At 42.0% G+C, this 19,651-nt stretch overlaps 1 protein-coding gene across 1 annotated transcript in view; it reads left to right on the forward strand.

Moving 5' to 3' along the window:
• LOC123504198 (zwei Ig domain protein zig-8-like) overlaps positions 1–18,074 on the forward strand; it is a 52,654-nt gene extending 34,580 nt beyond the window's left edge. Inside the window, exons 2-8 of the mRNA XM_045254552.1 lie at positions 5,846–5,920; positions 9,381–9,553; positions 11,653–11,754; positions 13,967–14,075; positions 15,293–15,447; positions 16,219–16,348; positions 16,915–18,074. Coding sequence (XP_045110487.1) covers positions 5,846–5,920; positions 9,381–9,553; positions 11,653–11,754; positions 13,967–14,075; positions 15,293–15,447; positions 16,219–16,348; positions 16,915–17,015 — 845 coding nt within the window. The 3' untranslated portion in view covers positions 17,016–18,074. The remainder of the gene's footprint in view (positions 1–5,845; positions 5,921–9,380; positions 9,554–11,652; positions 11,755–13,966; positions 14,076–15,292; positions 15,448–16,218; positions 16,349–16,914) is intronic.
• The last annotated feature ends 1,577 nt before the right edge of the window (positions 18,075–19,651 follow it).

Raw genomic sequence — 19,651 nt, forward strand, 5'->3', positions numbered from 1 at the left:
AGAGTGACATAGACAGAGAGAGAGAGAGAGAGAGAGAGAGAGAGAGAGAGAGAGAGAGAGAGAGAGAGAGAGAGAGAGAGAGAGGAATTATACATTAGTATATGGTGCTAATAGAATGCATTCTTCGTTTTCTTTTTTAACCTCCCACACAGAAAACACTTACCCTCCACCTCTCCCTATGAACTCGCTGACGTCATCTCCGCGCATGGGGTTGGAGGGATTGAGAATACCTGGCGTAGCCTACTTATACCATGCTTATATATATGAAGGCATGCACGCACACACACACGTACCCTCACGCTGTGCCATTTTTTCTTCATTTTTCCTTTGCTTCCTGTCACTCAGCTAACAACGTTGTAAATACTTTCTAGCTGGCGGACACACACACTCACTCATACATACACACACACACACACACACACACACACACACACACACACACACACACACACACACACACACACACACACACACAGCAACAAAAACAACAATAAAAAAGAGTCACGCGAACTTACATGCACACAAGCAGTTTTACACACACACACACACACACACACACACACACACACACACACACACACACACACACACACACACACACACACACACACACACACACACACACACACAATTATGCACACGATGATATTTTCGAGAACAAAAGTAACCATATATTAAAAGACAAACTGCATACGAACATAGGAGGTGAAGTTGAAGTACCCACTGCACACTTCACAATTCAGACACCAGAGTAAAAATTAAAAAAAAGACTATTTGCAGAAGACTTTTTACACTATTCCGAGACAAAGAGGAATGTTGAACGAAAGCAAACAGGTCACGGAACATACTACGAACTGGTGAGGGAAGGCGAAGGGAGCAGCACAGTGTGAGGAGCGTGGGAGGCGTGGCAAGAACATGAGTCAAGAGGAAAGTATACGAGTGCAGAGGAGGAACCAAAAAGGATTCGTTGACTCTAAAAAAGGTTCTTACAGGGACTACATTATCCAATCTACAAGTAAGGAAACAGAAGAGCGGAGAGATAAAGGGAAATATGGAAATTCTACTGGAACACAAAAGGAGTAGGAATGTGAGAGGACGTTGGGTTTGTTGGGTAAAAATTATTGTTTTTATCTTTTCTTTTCTTTTCGTCTAATTGTTGTTTTATGTACGCCTTTGGGAAGACGGAGCGACACGAGGAGGATATGCTACATTGAAGAGAAAGTAAGTCAGTGTAAACGTGACAAGAGGAATTGCTTGATGACTGACTAAATTACTCTTGTGACTTGGGAACGACTCAAGTTATATGACAAGACAGAATGAAGTTATCCTTTGTTTCTGAAAGTGTGTGGCTTCATGAAGAAAGAATTCGTGAGAGAAAGTTTGGGTCCGTGACGATAAATGTTGACCATGATGCAAATGTGAACATGTCAGTGATTTAATTGTGCTTTCGTTGTGGGAAAATGGATTCCTAAGATAATGTTTTCAGAAGAACGAGTTGAGAAAATAAAACTCTCTCTCTCTCTCTCTCTCTCTCTCTCTCTCTCTCTCTCTCTCTCTCTCTCTCTCTCTCTCTCTCTCTCTCTCTCTCTCTCTCTCTCTCTCTCTCTCTCTCTCTCTCTCTCTCTCTCTCTCTCTCTCTCTCTCTCTCTCTCTCTCTCTCTCTCTCTCTCTCGTGTAGCAATGCCAGTGCCATTAATCAGTGGGAGGAGAAGTTGGCCAATAAGCGTTGATGCAAGCACTTCCTTAATTTATGGCCTGTTTAATGAAACACTCCTTCACCAAGTAACGTGAATCAATAAGAGATACAGTGGTGTCGTAGTTACACATACAAGGTATTCTTTGGGAGCATGTGCCTGTTAATAGTAAGTCCAGTAATCACACTCTCTCTGTCTCTCCCTTTTTTTTACTAAGTCATCACAAACATCTAAAAAATGAACATAGGAAAGTCTTTATGAATGCGTGAGATATAACGATTACTAAGCGAACACCTAAAATCTCCCACAAAGTCGCGTTATGGAGCATTTCCCTTATTTCTGGAGTTAAGAATTAAGTTAGGCCTTGACGTAATCGTTCTCTTTGGCATAAACGTCTCTTCTATCAAGCAAGGCTATTAAATTATCTCCTAACGCCTTCATGACAGCCTCTTCTGCCTTGAGCCATTTTTTCCTCGCCCAAGTTAATGAAGTATCACACCCACGGTCTTATGTTCATTTTCCTCACATTTCCCTCGTTGCTCAAGCTCTTTAGGGCTGATTGAGCTCACCACTTCCCGGCCACCTTGCCTGAGAAAATCTGGCAAAATTCTCCAGCCAAGATAGGATAAACATGTGATTTTTTACTCCTTCCAAGTCAGAATGAGGCGGAGCTTTGGTTAAGAGTGATGGCGAGGAGGGTGGTGATGTGTCGTTGTTTGTCACGTGCCGGTTGGTGTCGCCGTGGTGTTAATGTCGAATAATTTGCAGTTGTGTTAAAGTAATGGTGGTGGTGGCAGGAGTGGTGGTGGTGGTGGTGATGGTCTTAATCCTGGTAGTAAGTGTTGTGGATGTTAGTGCAGCGTTATGTATTCATCAATGAAATGTGTCTGTATTTGTGTCTCATATAATGTCATTTTTCTTTCATCCTCTTCTTACTCACCGCATTTACCTCGCCTTTCTCTTTTTACGTGTTCTCTCAGTGTTTGACTTCCATCTTCATTCGTTCTTACAGCATGTCCTCACTCACCTCCTCAGGGTTCATGGTCGACATCATTCCCTGAGGGTTGCATGACGTAAGGCTATTGATCCTTCGAAGAAACATTCTTTAACGCCTCGCACCTTTACGGTCGTTCCCTGAGAGGCTCCCCCGATGACGCCTGACGATGGTTCCCTCGGGCCACTTCCCCTTCACCTTGATGTTCACGATTTTTTTTTACGAGTGTGCTTCACTTTAACTTGCGTCGCCCTTGTTGCTTCTCGTGGCCCTCTTTAGCTTCCTGGTTTCGTTTTAGTTCTTGTTCTTACCTGTATGCAATATTATGTACTATTCCAGCCTTGCATATTAAACTCTACTTCTTTTAATTGTGTAAAAAAGCATTTCCACCTCCCTTCTATCTTTCTTGTTCCTGCATTTATTTCATCGTCTTAATTGTGTTTGTTCTCCTTCACTGCTTCATCTTATTCCGTTCTTTCCCTTTTTCCTTTCCTTCCTCTTTTTTTGCTTCCAACGTATCTCGTCTCCTCACTCTGTCTCTCTTCCCGCCTCTTCAGCGCACACTTCTCCCTTCACGACTCTCCTTGCCCGTCTCCTCCATGCCCCTCAGCGACACCCGGAGTTATGGGTGAGCATCAGGCGTAAGTTGGAGGGAGGGAAGTGGAGGACCCTCGAGGGACTGCAAGGACTATTCTCTGCTTCATCTTGTGACTGATGGTGGTGGTGGTTGAGATGGGACATCTGTGTGTGATATTCTCTGATACAAATACACGTACTCCTCTCTAGGGATTCAGTAACAGCTATTATATACCTTGCAAAGTACACACAAATTGCCTCTTGCTGAGATTATCCCTCAAAGAATTTCAGTAGCGCAATCATTCTTCCTTCTTGGTCGTTATATATTTTCCAGTCTCCGTAGAGCATCTCGTCCCCAGCATTTATGATAATGATGAAAGGAGACCGTTCATATTTCTCCCTTCGAAAGCAGAATTAAATTTCCATGGTGTTCGTTCCACGGCGGTGCACGTGTCACTCTAAACGCCGATGTTAATGATGCTTGTGAAGCATTTCTAGCTGAATCTCTGAAGAGGACGCCACTATATACTTTGGTTCCTAAATATTTGCCAGCAGGATTGACTATTGAGTTCAAAGGAAGCTGTTCTGTATTTTTGGGGGAGAAAGCACACGTGACTGTACTAGAAGAAAAGTGAGAAAGTGTGAGACAGCATTAGGTGGAAAAAGTAGTGCTTGATATGATGATGATATGAAAAATTGTAAAAGACAAACACAGAAAATTAGTAAAGTTTTGGTAAATTTAATTGGATATTTCACTATGCACTTTTGTGAAAAAAATATAGATAACACACACACACACACACACACACACACACACACACACACACACACACACACACACACACACACACACACACACACACACACACACATTGCTGCATTTGTTAATTATTTAGGGAGGCGGTGGCGTAGTAGATAAGGTGGTGAGCGTGGGATCGCCCTGGCAGACGTCCACCCTTAACTTCGAATCCCACCCCCATACCATTTTGAACCTATGCCATTTGTCGAGTAGTTTAAAGTTACCTACATATCACCATGATACCAGGTTCTAGGTGGTTACACCAAAGATGCGCTTGGGTGGTGATGTGGGTCCTGATATTGGGTACCATTATAAATAAAACTGCCTGCGCCACTAATGGACGGAAGCTTAACAGCGCTTTTCACATATACTCTTCAAGTATGCCTACAGGCGCTATAGGCCATAACATAAAAAAAAACTGTGACTGCTCTTCGAAAAGAGAGAGAGAGAGAGAGAGAGAGAAAGTTAGAACGTAAAGATAAATAAAAGAAGAAAGGATAACAAAAGAATGTCAACACATCCACCGAATTTGACGTCCAGACACACGTTTATATAATATGAATTCTTTTTGAGAGGGGGAAAGATCACGTCACGCCAGCCGTCATGCATTTTTTCTTTTCACACACTGACTTTTCTTTTCATTCAGTGAGCTCTGTTCTCTCACTTCACCTTTACAAATATTTCACTTCGATTTTGCAGTCTTTCATGCTTTTTTTTTCGTTTTTTGCTGGTTTTTGCATCTTTACTTCACTTTAATATCTGGTTTCACTTCGCCACAACAAACAGCGGAGTTTTAGTTTGATTTCAGAGACGCTGACGGTTTGCTGGTGTCTGTTCTCTGTCTCTTGTTTATTTCGTTTTCATACCTTTGAATATTTTGTGTCGCTAAATGGTTGTTATTTTCTTATTGTTATTGATGTGGTATCCGATTATATTTTGTCTTTCTTGCTTTATGCTTTTATGTTAGTCTGTCTTTGTTCATCTCTGTCAACACACACACACACACACACACACACACACACACACACACACACACACACACACACACACACACACACACACACACACATAACTAATTATCTCTTGCTAGCAAAAGATAAATTCAAAGGATGATAATGATATCAATAATAGTAACAACAATAATAATAATAATAATAATAATAATAATAATAATAATAATAATAATGATAATAATGATGATAATAATGATGATAATAATAATAATAATAATAATAATAATAATAATAATAGTAATAATGATAATGGAGGTAAAGATAAAAGCACACATAAAGGTCCACCGTACTCCACAAGGTTAGACTCTGGCTGCCTCGTGACCTCATTCTTTATTTCCCGCTTCCTCCTCGTAGCCTTTGTCCAGCGCGTCTCCCTGAATCTTGTCCTTGTCTTGCTGTCTTCAATACGGAACTAAGTGTCTGTATTCAAGCTATAATTTTCTGTCCTGTTGTGTAGACTTCTATCGCAATACTTAAACAAGAACTGGGACGTCACTTCCTTAGCCAGCGAGAGCAGGATTTGTCACGGAAGAAAGAAATTATGTAGTGTCTTAGTTGTTGTAAATGCATCTAAAGAATCTTGGTCTTTACGTCTACCAAGCAACGTTTCCTCCGTAAATTAGAGTCGATGTTCTATAAGTTGATGTTTGATTTTCATTTAAGTTCACATTTCTGAAAGTGAATCGTTCTGTTTAATGTGTGACGTAATTTATCTTATGTCACAGTAATGAATATGTGAGGAGTCTAACTGGTGATTTTTCCTCTGCAGAGACGGCGGGACGACACGCGGCCTGGTCCAAGCGACTCAAGAACGTGCTGGAGACTCACAGGTTCAAGACAGAAGGTAAGCAGAGTGCAGCTGTTCACACACACACACACACACACACACACACACACATCAGCCCGATAATGTAACGTAACACATACAGTAACACACACACAAATCCCATCTTAAGTTTTAGATAACTTATGTCCTTTTCCTTTAGAGACTATCATTTTAGTGAGTCTTTTTCTACTGCTTTTGTTTCCCTTACCCAGTGTCCCTTTTGGATAGAAGAAACTTACCTTCCTTCACTCACACACACGCGCGCAATCATTAAATCTTTTCGGCTTGAAGGTAATTTCCCTCCGTGTCTTCGCATACTTACTACTCTTTCTCTCTCTCTCTCTCTCTCTGTCTTATAGGTTTGTTTTCTGGAAACCTCTATTGTAACGAGGGACAGATGAGAAGAGTGAAGGTATTATTTTCTTATGTTCCTTCCATATTTCCAAGACACGTGAATTTAGTGGTTTGTTGTAAAGTGAAATAGTTTTGGCACGCCGTTATTTGAAATCTGCGCTGACTTGAAGGACTTTTGTTGCAACCTTGTGTTCTGCGAGCAACATTGTCACCATAATTGTATTTCTGGCAATAGTTGTTGTTGAAAACGTAGGTGTTGACATCATACATTTCACCAGCAGATTCAATATTAATTAGAACTCTCTCTCTCTCTCTCTCTCTCTCTCTCTCTCTCTCTCTCTCTCTCTCTCTCTCTCTCTCTCTCTCTCTCTCTCTCTCTCTCTCTCTCTCTCTCTCTCTCTCTCTCTCTCTCTGTGTGTGTGTGTGTGTGTGTGTGTGTGTGTGTGTGTGTGTGTGTGTGTGTGTGTGTGTGTGTGTGTGTGTGTGTGTGTGTGCGCGCATTCTAACTGCAACAAGCGACGCCACACATGAAACCTCAATAGTTTGCAAGATATCCTAGCTTACTTTACATGTGGGACGAAGACATATAGCCACAATAGTACATTTATCGAGAACAACTCTCCAAGGACTTATATGTTTTGTTACCAAGAAGAGTGAAGTTCGTCGACGGTCGTTTTGTGCCCTGCCAGACAGCGCCGTTATCTTTCTGTCTCACGGTGAATTCCATGTGCCCTTCGTGGAAAAGCTTGAAGGGGAACGATGTGTGTCCACTATTGCATAACACTGGCTGCTGGCGACACATTCTGTATAGCGTCTCCTTCCATTTCAATAAATGTGAATGTGAGGTTCTTTTTTCCCAGTATTCATTCATTTTTATTTTTTTTATTTTTCATTTATTTCTTCTTATATCTGTTGCTCTTCTTTAGGCTTTTGGCAGAATGACACTCTCTATTCCGGGTGACTAAACAGGCGAGACCATAGTGGCTCACCAGACTTCACTTTTATCTAATGCTTTCGAATGCCTTTTTTTATATAAACAACATCGCTCTCTTGGAAATCCTTTAAATGTAACGTACTGTGCACATATTTCACTATAATGAGACTTTTATCCATAAGCCTCAATATGTGAAGCTTTAAAGGAGCGCATCGATACAAGTATGGGAAATTTAGAGGGACATTATCCTAAGAGCCACCGTCATCCTTGGCTTAGAAATAGGGCTGTGGTGAAGAGGCCTTACTCTATAGACGTCTTTTCTCTCTCTCTCTCTCTCTCTCTGGGTACCTTTGCCCTTTCCTCTTCCATGCTCACGAGGTTCATTTCCTTTCCTTGACTTCCTTTCCATCAATTCTCGACCTTTTTTTTCTCTCCTCTCTCTTCCTTAGTATTCTGTATATCTCGTATCTTTTCAACCTGCTCCTCCTTCTTATCCCCAACTTCTTGTGACGCATTTTCTTCGTTTTTTGTCTGACTTGTTCCTCCAAATCCAATTACTTTTCTTTCAGCACCCTTGAACCCCTCCTCCTCTTTCTCCTCTCCCTTTTCATCCTTATTTGATTGCTTTTCAGTAAACCAAGTACTGGTGTTTTTATTTTTTTTTTTAAGTCTTTCTCATTCTCTTCTTTTTATACCTTACTGATCCATCCATCGTCTTTTTCTTCCCTTTCTTTCAGGACTCCCATTTTTCAAGTCTTGATATAGAAGAGGTCAGTGGCCCAGCAGTGTTCAATCACCTGCTTGAATGCCCAACTCCACCGCCTCGCTTCCTCCTGCGTGAATGGTTCAGGAATTTCGAAACGGCGCGCATCACATTCCACCCTGCCTCACCTTCAGGAGTCCTCATGGCTGACATTTCCACCATTACGCCCAGCAGTCACTGTTTTCCTAGTCGTACACACGCACACACACAGACACACACACACACACACACACACACACACACACACACACACACACACACACACACACGAGGTTGGGTGACTGCCGGTTTGATTGTTCGTGTCCTTCAGTGTCGACATAGGATACTCTAGCATTTGGAGCACAGAGGAACAAAGAAGTGGCAGGAAGTTAATGTCACGCTCCTTAAACAATTATATATCATTGACCGTAAAGATAATGAGAGAATGTAAAGTGTCGCTATTTTCATCCAGAGATAAGCGTTAAGGAAAAATGCCAATGGAAAGAAAAAGAATAATGAAATGAAGTCGACCTTAATTAAAAAAACATTACTGAAAACTAGTTATCTAATCTCTGAAAATATTACGTTGTTGTCTGTGGATTTTGTGTCACCGGCGGCCAAAAACGTTAAGGACTGGAGACTTTATGTGCGGTAGATGAGCAGTTGTTACCTTGAGGACTAACTCCCCCACGACCACACGATATTTGGACGACTTTCTTATCGAGGTGCAGCAAAAAAGTGTTCCTTCGCGTCAAGAAAATAATGTAACAACCGCTTTTGCTTCCCTCCCTCAGTCTGAGTCATCGTAATTCTCCTCCTCCCTGCACCGCCCTCCGCCTTCCATCCTCAGATTACCTGCCTTTACCTTCCTTTCTCCGCTCCCTAGTTTACTACTTCCTCTCCCTTCCTACATTCTCCTTCCATTCTCTTAAATATATGTTTACTTACCTCCCCAAACCATTTTTCTCCAATACTCTCACTCATTCCAACGTTCCCCTCCCTCTGTCCTCTTAAATCCACTTTTTTTTTTAAACCTTTCCTCCTTCACTCACTCCTCCTCTCTCCCTAACTCCCCTCTTTCATGTCCTCTTCCTTCTTCGCTATTGCTTTTTTTCCACTTTTTATTTTCCTTCCAACCAGACCAACTCTTCCTTCTAGACTTGTGTCCCTCTTTCTTTTACTTTACCATTTTTCCTCATCTATCTTCTTATACCCTTTCCTATCCCTCCGCTGTCCTACTATCCTTCCCCTCCCTCCTCCAGCTGGATTTATATGTTCCTCTCCCTCATATACCATCCTTTCCCTCCAATCTCCTTTTTACCTTACCCTCCCTTCAGTTTTTCATCAAAATGCCTCACTGTCTCTCATATCTAACGTTCAGTACCTCCTGGCCTCCATTTCCTCCCGTTGTCTCTCTGTCTGATAGTCATTTCTTTTGTCTTCTACAGGAGGTTCGTGGACGCCTGATCCCAGTGACTTGCTGGGGGAATACGAGGTTGAGCCGCCTGTACGAGACACCAACGCTTACTTCATGACGGACAACAATACCGTCGTGACCGTGCAAGTTGGAACCACCGCCGCCCTCCGCTGCCAAGTATTTGACGTGGCCGAGCACGAGACGGTGAGTGCAGGTTCAGTATTGATGGGCGCATAGCCGATGGTTCTATTGGCGCTTGAGTGTTATGAGGTGAGTCAGGGCTTGATTAGTGTTTGGGAGGTTTCGGGTAAAGGACAGGAAGGGAGAGAGGCACAGGAGGTCACAAGGTGTATGTAGGCAGGACAGGAACACGTAAATCCAAGAAGGGAATGAGAAGATTAGAGGAAGGAGAGTAGGATTAAAGGAAGGTGCAGGAGGAAGATATTGGAGAGACAGGGACACGTAAATGTAAGAGAGGAGAATAGCTGGTCTTGTTGTTGTTTGCTGTGCAGTTTCTTTGGGAGATGGACAAGGTGTTTCATTCCTACCAATAATATTTCGTTATGTTACTATAGGAAAAAGGAACTGATTCCCTATTACAGAATCACGAAACAATTTTTTAACTTGGGAAGAAGGAGAACATCATTAGGCTTATATAAAGAAAAGAAACTGGTATCTTTTTAATATTTTCTTGTGATAAGGGGATCTTTATTCTCTACCCTGATAAACCAGCCTCTGCCTTATTAGTTAAAAGGAAAATGAATGTTATGTAATTCATGTATTTCCACAAGGCACGTCATTCAAGGTATTTATATATTTATGCCTTCTGTTTCGCTACGGTCACGGGAATTAAAGCTGTAGTTTGATTGCGATGGAACTTCATAGCTAGTAATTCTGACTAACACGTGGCCAGTCTTGACAGACGTGTGGAGGGAACTAGAAAAAAGAATGAGAGCGTTACCCCACAAAAAAACTTTATTAATATGGTTTATTTTGTGTGTGTAGGTAGCTTAAGCATCCTCGCCATCATATCTAGCGTTGCCTTGGACCACGTGGACAGGAAAGGAATAAAAAAAAAAGATATATAAAAAAAGTTTGCAAGCAAGGTTAGTCTCATATCAGCCACAGTGATGATGCGTTGATATTTTTCTTATATTTTTAGGCCAACTTATTTCACCATGATTTTTTCCCCCTCTAATGATGTGTGTATGTTAAAGAAAATACCAGGAGATGTTTAGAGGCAAAAATTCTCATATCATATCAGCACCTTCCGTGATGAATTCAATTTTTGTTACACTGCTCCGTGAAATATGTAATGTCTAGTATATTACCACTTCACGAACACGCAAACTCACAAACTCACATAGAAGGAAGAAAACGTGACAAAAACAAAAGAAAATAAAACTAAACAAACAATTCTCACCACTTTGTCACGACTAGATCCATTCATTCCAGCTTCCATTTTTCTGGTGATTATTTTTGTTTGTTTTTTTAACTTTACGAAATAATTCACACAATTTAATTTTCTTCATTATATCATATGGAAATTAAAAGAAGAGAGAAAATAGACTAGTACATTTTCACCTAACGAAATATCACTTCCATACTAATTTCCTTTATCAAAAAATCTCCCATTGGTATTAGGAAGGAAGAAAACAATAACTGAGTTAGGAAAAAAGCAGCTATTTATGAGGGTGGATGTGATATGACGCCTTCCGTGTCGTGTCCCTCACCCTTGTAGCGTCTGGGCGTCGCGTGAGTGTCGCCTGATTACAGCCACCACCCATCATGACAACCTCACGTCCCAATATTGTAATCATCTCCATTGTGCTCGGAATGGTATTATTACGCTAGTGACGCGTATATATATTGTATGGATTGTCTATTGTTATATGACTCTGGCGTAACAATAATAGATAATGATGATAAGACTAATAGATGTCAATAGATTCGTTGCGTACTTTTTTCTTGTAGTTTGACTATTTACTTGTAGCTTTATAATTTTTGTTTTAGTACTTTATCTTCATCACTGTACTGTATTGGAAAGTTGGCGGTAAATGATTCTTTTATGATATATATATGTAGTTATGTAGTTATTATGCATGTACTGCTTCATTCCTGCCTGATTGTGTGTGTGTGTGTGTGTGTGTGTCGGTGTGTTTCGTGTTACCCACTTTCCAGCCATGTCATCTGATAGCGTTCCTGCGTGTTTTGCGTGATGAACCTGTTTGATAGTGACTCTATGACTTTATGGAATTATATGACTTGTTACTTGATCGCTTCTTTTGACGTGTCCTCCTCAGGTGTCGTGGATAAGACGCCGCGACCACCACCTTATCACAGTCGGGGCCAACACTTACTCCAACGACGAGAGGTTTCAAGTCACCTACTCCGAAAAGACACAGGTCAGTAACTGTACTTTGATCTCACCTTTACGTTACGTCCTTGCGCCGGAGTCCAACAAAGGGATGCAAGCTGCGGTAAAGTATTCTAGTTTAATTTCATGTAAAGTCAAAGCACGCTTGTGTTTAGGAATGGAATGTCCAGGCGGAGCGTGAGCACTAAGGTTTGTACATGCAGTGGGACGGGTGCGGTAATAAGACGAGTATATGCAACCCAGCTATATGATCCACAATTAACACAATATGTATGTCTAATATACTGTAGATGAAGACTTGAGTCCTATTGGAACAAGTCTTACAAAGCACACTAACGAGAAGGAATATTTTGATATAGGATGTAACATAACATGCATAACGTGGTGTCATGACCCGTTCAGTAAAGGCTCTTTTATAGGTCTTGTCATGTTATATTCAATGGAGCAGACATCACAGCAGGCCTTTGATATGTATATGTAAACTAGTGTAAATGTTTACAGAGATATCAATATATCATATTTTATACGCATACGTATATTATGTATTCATATATTCATATATTCAGCCATATTTGTACTTACGCCTACAAATAAAAACATTGTTTCACTGAGCCACACTCGAGCTGCCTCAACACCCTCTGCCACTGCAGCAGCACTTAGGACCCCACCAAGCCTCTTTCCCGGAATGGTCTCGTTCAAAGGCTTTGATTCACCTCCTTTGTTGCGGAGACTTGACGTTCCTCTTTCACTCGCCTGCAGAGATGTATTCTACTGCTCTCCTTGCAATGCTGACGGCCTGAGAGTCACTTAGTTTCTCGAAGGGCAGACATTTAGTGAGTGTGCGGCTTAGAAGAACTTTCAGAGTATGGTGAGAGCTTGACGATAGGAAGGGATGGAAGCCTTACTGATGCCGGTTGTGTTTGCTGATTTGTAACACACACACACACACACACACACACACACACACACACACACACACACACACACACACACACACACACACAGAGAGAGACGTCCAACCCTTCAGGAAATCAACAGATCACGCGGGGACGCCACGGAACGCCTGACTTCCGATCTTTCTAAGATTTCCGATTGGGGCAGAGAAAATCTAGTAGTTTTCAATGCCTCAAAAACTCAATTCCTCCATCTATCAACTCGACACAACCTTCCAGACAACTATCCCCTCTTCTTCAATGACACTCAACTGTCTCCCTCTTCCACAATGAATATCCTCGGTCTGTCCTTTGCTCATAATCTTAACTGGAAACTTCACATCTCATCTCTTGCTAAAACAGCTTCTATGAAGTTAGGTGTTCTGAGGCGTCTCCGACAGTTTTCTCGCCCTCCAACTGCTTACTCTGTATAAGGGCCTTATCCGTCCCTGTTTGGAGTACTCTTCGCATGTTTGGAGGGTTCCAGTCACACAGCTTTGCTTGATAGGGTGGAATCGAAAGCTCTTCGTCTCATCAACTCCCCTCCTCTGACTAACTGTCTTCAGTCTCTTTCTCACCGCCGAAATGTTACATCCCTTTCTATATTTTATCGCTATTTTCATGGTAACTGTTCTACTGATCTTGCTAACTGCATGCCTCCCCTCCTCCTACGGCCACGCTGCACAAGGCTTTCTTCTTCCTCTCATCCTTATTTTGTCCAACTCTCTAATGCAAGAGTTAACCAGTACGCTCAATCATTCATCCCTTTCACTGGTAAACCCTGGAACTCCCTCCCTGCATCTGTATTTCCGAATTCCTACAACTTGTCTTCTTTTAAGAGGGAGGTATCGAGGCATTTACTCTTTGGAGAGCAAGCGCTCAAGTGGGCCTTTTTCTAACTTTCTTTTTTTTGTCCTTGGCTGGCCCTCTTCCCTACGTAAAAAAAAAAAAAAAAAACACACACACTCAGAGTTTTCCTATCCTCTTATTTTGCCTTAAAACATACATCATGAATTATAAAAGCAAGTCAAAACGTTCAAGTGATTTTCTGGTATAAATCATCACCGTACTGCAGGTGGTAGCTCGCTTGCATAAGATCACGTGCTCCGGGTGTTTTAGAGAATATTGTAGCGCGCATGTTTATTTTGGAATTAGAGCGACATACGACAAATTCATGCATGCCAAGCTGTTCGAGTATAAAGTATTTACAGCATTCGTCAAATACTAATTGATTCCCATGAAGAAACTGTTTATATTGGATTTGTGTGTATATGTATCCAGGCTCACTTATCTTTTCTGCCTCTATAGGACTGGACGCTGCACGTGCGCTACGCTCAACCACATGACGCTGGGGTGTACGAGTGTCAGCTGTCCGCCCACCCGCCCATCGGAGTCATCACCACGCTAAATGTCATCGGTCAGTACTCGCGTCTACTGTAGTACTGGGACACATTTTTACCTTGAGATTTGTGTTCAATACGAAAATTTTATTAACATAAGGAAGGGTGTATGGAGGTCAGAAGGTGAATGGTCTTCACTATTTTAATCCTCCACATGAGTTTCTGAAGCTGTATAAAATCACTAAATAGTAACCAGAAGGAGTATGGAAAGGCATACTGAAGGGGTTAAAGGATTTTGTTCACTCCACTCTCCTTGTCTGCACTCATCTATCATTATTTATCTGCTCTATGAATTTCGTTCTTTTCATTTCTTTCATGTAGAATTTCTATATATTTCTTTTGGTGAGCTGTATTATCATTATTTATCGTGAAATAATTTTCTAATACTAAAGAAATATGTACCTTATGGACAAAACACTTGAAAATGTATTATTGGTAACCACCATCAGCTTTAAACCCCAGACAGGTATATAGTGGCGGTGGTGGTGGTGGTGGTATTGATGGTGATGGTATGTAGTGTTGTTAGTGGTGGTGATGGTCTCTCCCCTTGCGTCTATAATTCATCCACTATGATAATGATGAATCGTAATTGCCAGTTCCGACATAGATTAATGTGCCTGCAAGGATTTCCCGCATTCAGGAAAACACACACACACACACACACACACACACACACACACACACACACACACACAATGGGTTACACATGGCACTCTTAGTTGCTTCTAGCGGGTAAAGATACAAGAGGTAAGATACAGGAGGTAAGAGAGGTGACAAGCACTTCCAGTCTTCTATTGTCGATTGGTGACGGGAATTTGTCGATTGCTTCCAAGTACTAGTCAGTGCTCGTGGTTCATGAAGGGGAGAATAGTGGTGATGGTGATGATGGTATTAATTGAGAGGAAGACAAATTTAAGTGGTTACAGTGTGTCTTTGTGATCAGTACTGGTATATTTCATTGATAGTGGTGAAGAGAGACAACAGTGGTGATGGTGTTGGTGATAGTATTAATTGTGATGAAAACATTGAAGTGGGTTACGGTGAAAAACTTTGTGGTTTGTACTGGTAAGAGTCATTGATAGGGAAGAGTAAAAGCACAGGAGTCAGTCAGCACAGCGAACTATGTGAAGTGGAATACCAACAGTGGACAGTGATGGGAACATTTGGCAGTGGCAGGAAAGATTAGCAGCAGCACCAGCATCCTTTCAACGTGTCTTCACTCTCGCCCTTACAGAAGCAGTGGCGGAAATCGGAGGCGGTCCTGAGAGGTACGTGCAGATCGGTAGCTCCGTCCAACTGACGTGTACCATCAAACACTTCACTGAGCCACCGACCTACGTTTTCTGGTACCACGCTGAGCACATGATCAACTACGACTCCAACAAGAGGGTGCGTCGACTCCTCATCCTCCGACACACACACACACACACACACACACACACACACACACACACACACACACACACACACACACACACACACACACACACACACACACACACCACTACTAGAATCTCCTTTCCATTTCCGTCTCGAATCACAATGTTCTCTCATCCATCCACCGTCCCTCTTATCCTTCCCTCCCACCCGCCCTCCGCCTCTAACCTGCAGTTCTCACCCTTTCACTCTGGTGTGTTGGGCGATGCTTGCAGTCTGGCTGGGTGATCCCGGTGACTGCTTCTCCAGTGTAATGGAAATCAGAAGTACAAATTGCTATTTTATGGTTTTATTTTTCATATATTTATTACTTTCTCACATTTTCTTCTTCCCTGATCAATTTAAAGCAAAAGGAACGAATATCAATGGTGAAATTTTGTTAATGATTCTGTTGTTCTTATTTGTCACTATTACTACTACTGCTATTACTACTGTTGCTGCTGCTGCTGCTGCTGCTACTACTACTACTACTACTACTACTACTACTACTACTACTACTACTACTACTACTACTACTACTACTACTACTACTACTACTACTACTATTGCTGCTGCTACTACTACTACTACTACTACTACTACTACTACTACTACTACTACTACTACTACTACTACTCTACATTCTATCACTGTTGCTACTTCTTACTACAACTACCACAATGCCGTAACTTCAGCTTTTCAGTACAAGGTAATATAAGACCCTCTTCCTCATGTCCCTTACAGATAACAGTGGTAAACCGCTTGGGCGAGAGTGAGCTGCGAATTTCTCAGGTGACGAAGGCGGACAGTGGTAATTACACCTGTCAGCCCGCCAACGCTCGCCCAGCCTTCGTCTCCCTCCACATTATCACAGGTACGAACCATTCTCTCTCCTTTCCCCAAGAATAGTAATTATTGTTCCCTTGCGTCTTTGTCCAAATCACACAACGTTCATCATTCTGCCTCTGCCTTGCTTTCTCATGCTTTCCTTATATAATTTTAGCTCACCTTCTCTTCCATATGATATTTTGTACATCAAGGGTGAGGTAAGCTGTAGTTCGCACTTTTTTCTAGAGCTGGAAAGTGTCAGTCATTTGGTTTGTTGGCATCTCTATGGCAATGACGAGGAGCCCTGAAACTTGTGGAATATCATTTCTGGTAGCAATATGCCTGACGCAAAATATGGGAGATCACTCGCGGTGATGGGGAAGGGAAAGTGGTGGTATGAAAAGTTTCATTAGTAAGTTTTTGTTTGCAAAACATAGTCACGGGAAGTGAGCAACACTAAATGGGGCGAGACATGCATCAAAGTAATAATATTCTGAGGTCAAACACTACTCCCCATAACTAAGAGTATTTGTTGAGGGATTGACATACCACAATTTCGAAACTGTCTAATGAGTCTTCATCAAATAATCTTATTTTCTTTCTTCCCCAAAGGCGAGACGCCGGCAGCTATGCAAAGGGCAAGCGCCACTGAGGTGCAGTACCGCCTCAGCATTACTCTCCTGTCGTCCCTCCTGGCGCTGGTAGCATTGTAAGTGCGTTTGCCCCACCTCACAGCTCCCTTGGTGCTGAAGATCCCTCGGGCGGCTCTCAACGTACGCAACGTGCAACGCATCTCCATGTGCACGAAGATGGTCGTGCTAAGTCATATCAGGTGGTGGCTGCTGTGACCTTGCACCGGCAGTGAATCTGCGGTAGTGTTCGGGTAGTAGTGTGCAGCAGTGGTCATTTAGCTGTGCGTGCCGGGATCGATCAAGTGGACCACCACCAATGTGATAGCAATGAGAATGGAAGACTTCATAGCTGCCAGGAAAGCCCTTCAAAAACCAGGCAGCCGTCCGGTTCGTGTGTGAACTGCTTGTAGAGAGAGAGGCAAGACTGTACTACTTGCAGCTTGGACGCTCCACTCTCTTCTTGAGCTTCATTCTAAATGTTCGATGTGTTGCTGTGATGCGGCTGCGAGGCTGCACGGGACAGCCATCCCAATGTATGTCACGGCTGACCCTATTAAATACGACTCTTGATGAAAAGAGTGACAAGGGAAACTTTATTATTTTACTGTTTACAGCGATGTTCGATCCGCACGTTAAATATTTCCTCCTCTTGTCATCAGTTTATATATTTGGTGCCTGGAAGTGATGCTTCCGGATTTGTGCGACATAGACGCTTCTTTCCGTCGATGAATGACCTGCGTCACTTGAACCTGACATGCACTCCCTCACGCCGGGAATCCATGACGAACAATATAATGATGATCAGCGGTTTGTAGTGGACGGCTAAATATTCTTTACCATCGAAAACTGATCGCTTTGTAGCTCGAGCTGAGGTTGCTAATTTTTGAGGGAAGGTTCTTGTATGATGCTGTTTGACCGTAAGTGTTCCCCCGCAGCCTGAGTCATTCATCTCTACAGCAGGCGAATGGCCAACAAAATCCTCTCAAATAGAAAGGTGACGAGTCGAGCAGTTGATCACCGCATACACTCACGCATCGTGAAACAGCTGCAGAGGCCAGTGTTTGGAAGTGTCCCTTACAAGACTCCTGGCTTTTCTTTTTATGTTTTATTCACGTAGTATTTCCACAAACCTCTCCAAAATAATTATTGCTTTTCAGTTTAATGTACTTAATGCAGCCTTGATACTCGATATCTTATAATGGTAATAAAGCATCATTTGTTGTTGGTAAATACCGTCCTTCAGTGAGGATTACGTCAAGGAAATATTTTTTTTTCATGAATGTTCTCGTACAATCTAATTATCTAATTGAAAGATAACACTCGACAAAAGAAAACAAAAGACTATTGCATCAGTCACATTCTATAATTGTTTTTCTTACCAACTCATTCCACAATATATGATTACACAATTTCCTGCAGAACCAGCTGGTCACAGTTGATGACTGCAGAGGAAATTGAAACTGCGTGGCCTGTTTCGCTGAATTAGCTCTAACTTTCGAAAGGCAACCGCTATAAAGCATTACTGAGCGAGGATGAGTAGCCTTCACATCAGTTAGAATAATAAGAATGAAATATCAAGCAAGTTGTTCAATTCAGATCACCACTGAGCGCTACGTGACAATGAAACAAATAACATGATTCCCAGACGTCTGCAAGGTTCCTGTGTATGACTGATGACAGTTTCTGAGAGAACAGTGTAAATATCAATTTGCAATGACTAAAGTACCTGCCATTTGATAAGGTAAAGAAAAATTAGCTTCATTTGTTGGTGATGAGACGCTCCCCTGGCCCGCTATTATGCCGCACAGTAACAGTTGGAGGTAGGCTGTGAGCAAAAAGTGAAAGTAATAGAAGATGAACCGCGCCGGTGCCACTGAATACTCGTCATACATAGGTGGTGTGTAGTGAATAGTGTTCAAACTGAATACAATAAACGAATTTACTACTGTACATGGTGTTCAGTGTACCGCTCAGTGTTTCAAAAGAAAGAACGCCTTGTATCTGGTTGTGGTTGATGCGGCACGTACCATGTGGCAGCGGGCGTCAAGAGGTTTGTTTGAATACGTGTGTTATATTTCAGCACAAAGTTGGAGAAAAAGACATGAAGACCACACACAACTCAGATGAATAAATGACATATTTAGGATTCAGTGGACAGTAACTCCCCATCTGACGAAAAGTTAACCTGACTGAGCGCCACACACACAGTGACATCCGTACTCTAGACTGCCATTCTGAAGAAACAATGTTGTACACGCAGATGGCTGACTATAAGATATTCTATTGAAATCTTATATATATATATATATATATATATATATATATATATATATATATATATATATATATATATATATATATATATATATATATATATATATATATATATATATATAGTGACACCACACACCCACCTACCCACCAACACACACACACACACACACGAGCACAGGTGTACAGCAAAGACTTATTCCCGATTTGTTGTGGAGAGATGCCAAACATTTACAACGCCTTTCGTTCAAGAGAAGTATCGCACCCCATTACGGCTCAGTGTACAAGTGTTTGAGGTGAAGCATTCTTGGTGGTGTGTGAGGCGCGAGGATCGAGGTGTGTGCTGCAACAGGTCATTCCTTTCCTCTCGGGGTCATATCACCAGCCTGACTCGAGGGGCAGTAATCTCCGCCTCGCCTCATTTGTTGATTGTTCGGTGTTACAAT

This window comes from Portunus trituberculatus, chromosome 15, assembly GCF_017591435.1.
Source record: "Portunus trituberculatus isolate SZX2019 chromosome 15, ASM1759143v1, whole genome shotgun sequence".
Taxonomy (NCBI): Eukaryota; Metazoa; Arthropoda; class Malacostraca; order Decapoda; family Portunidae; genus Portunus; species Portunus trituberculatus.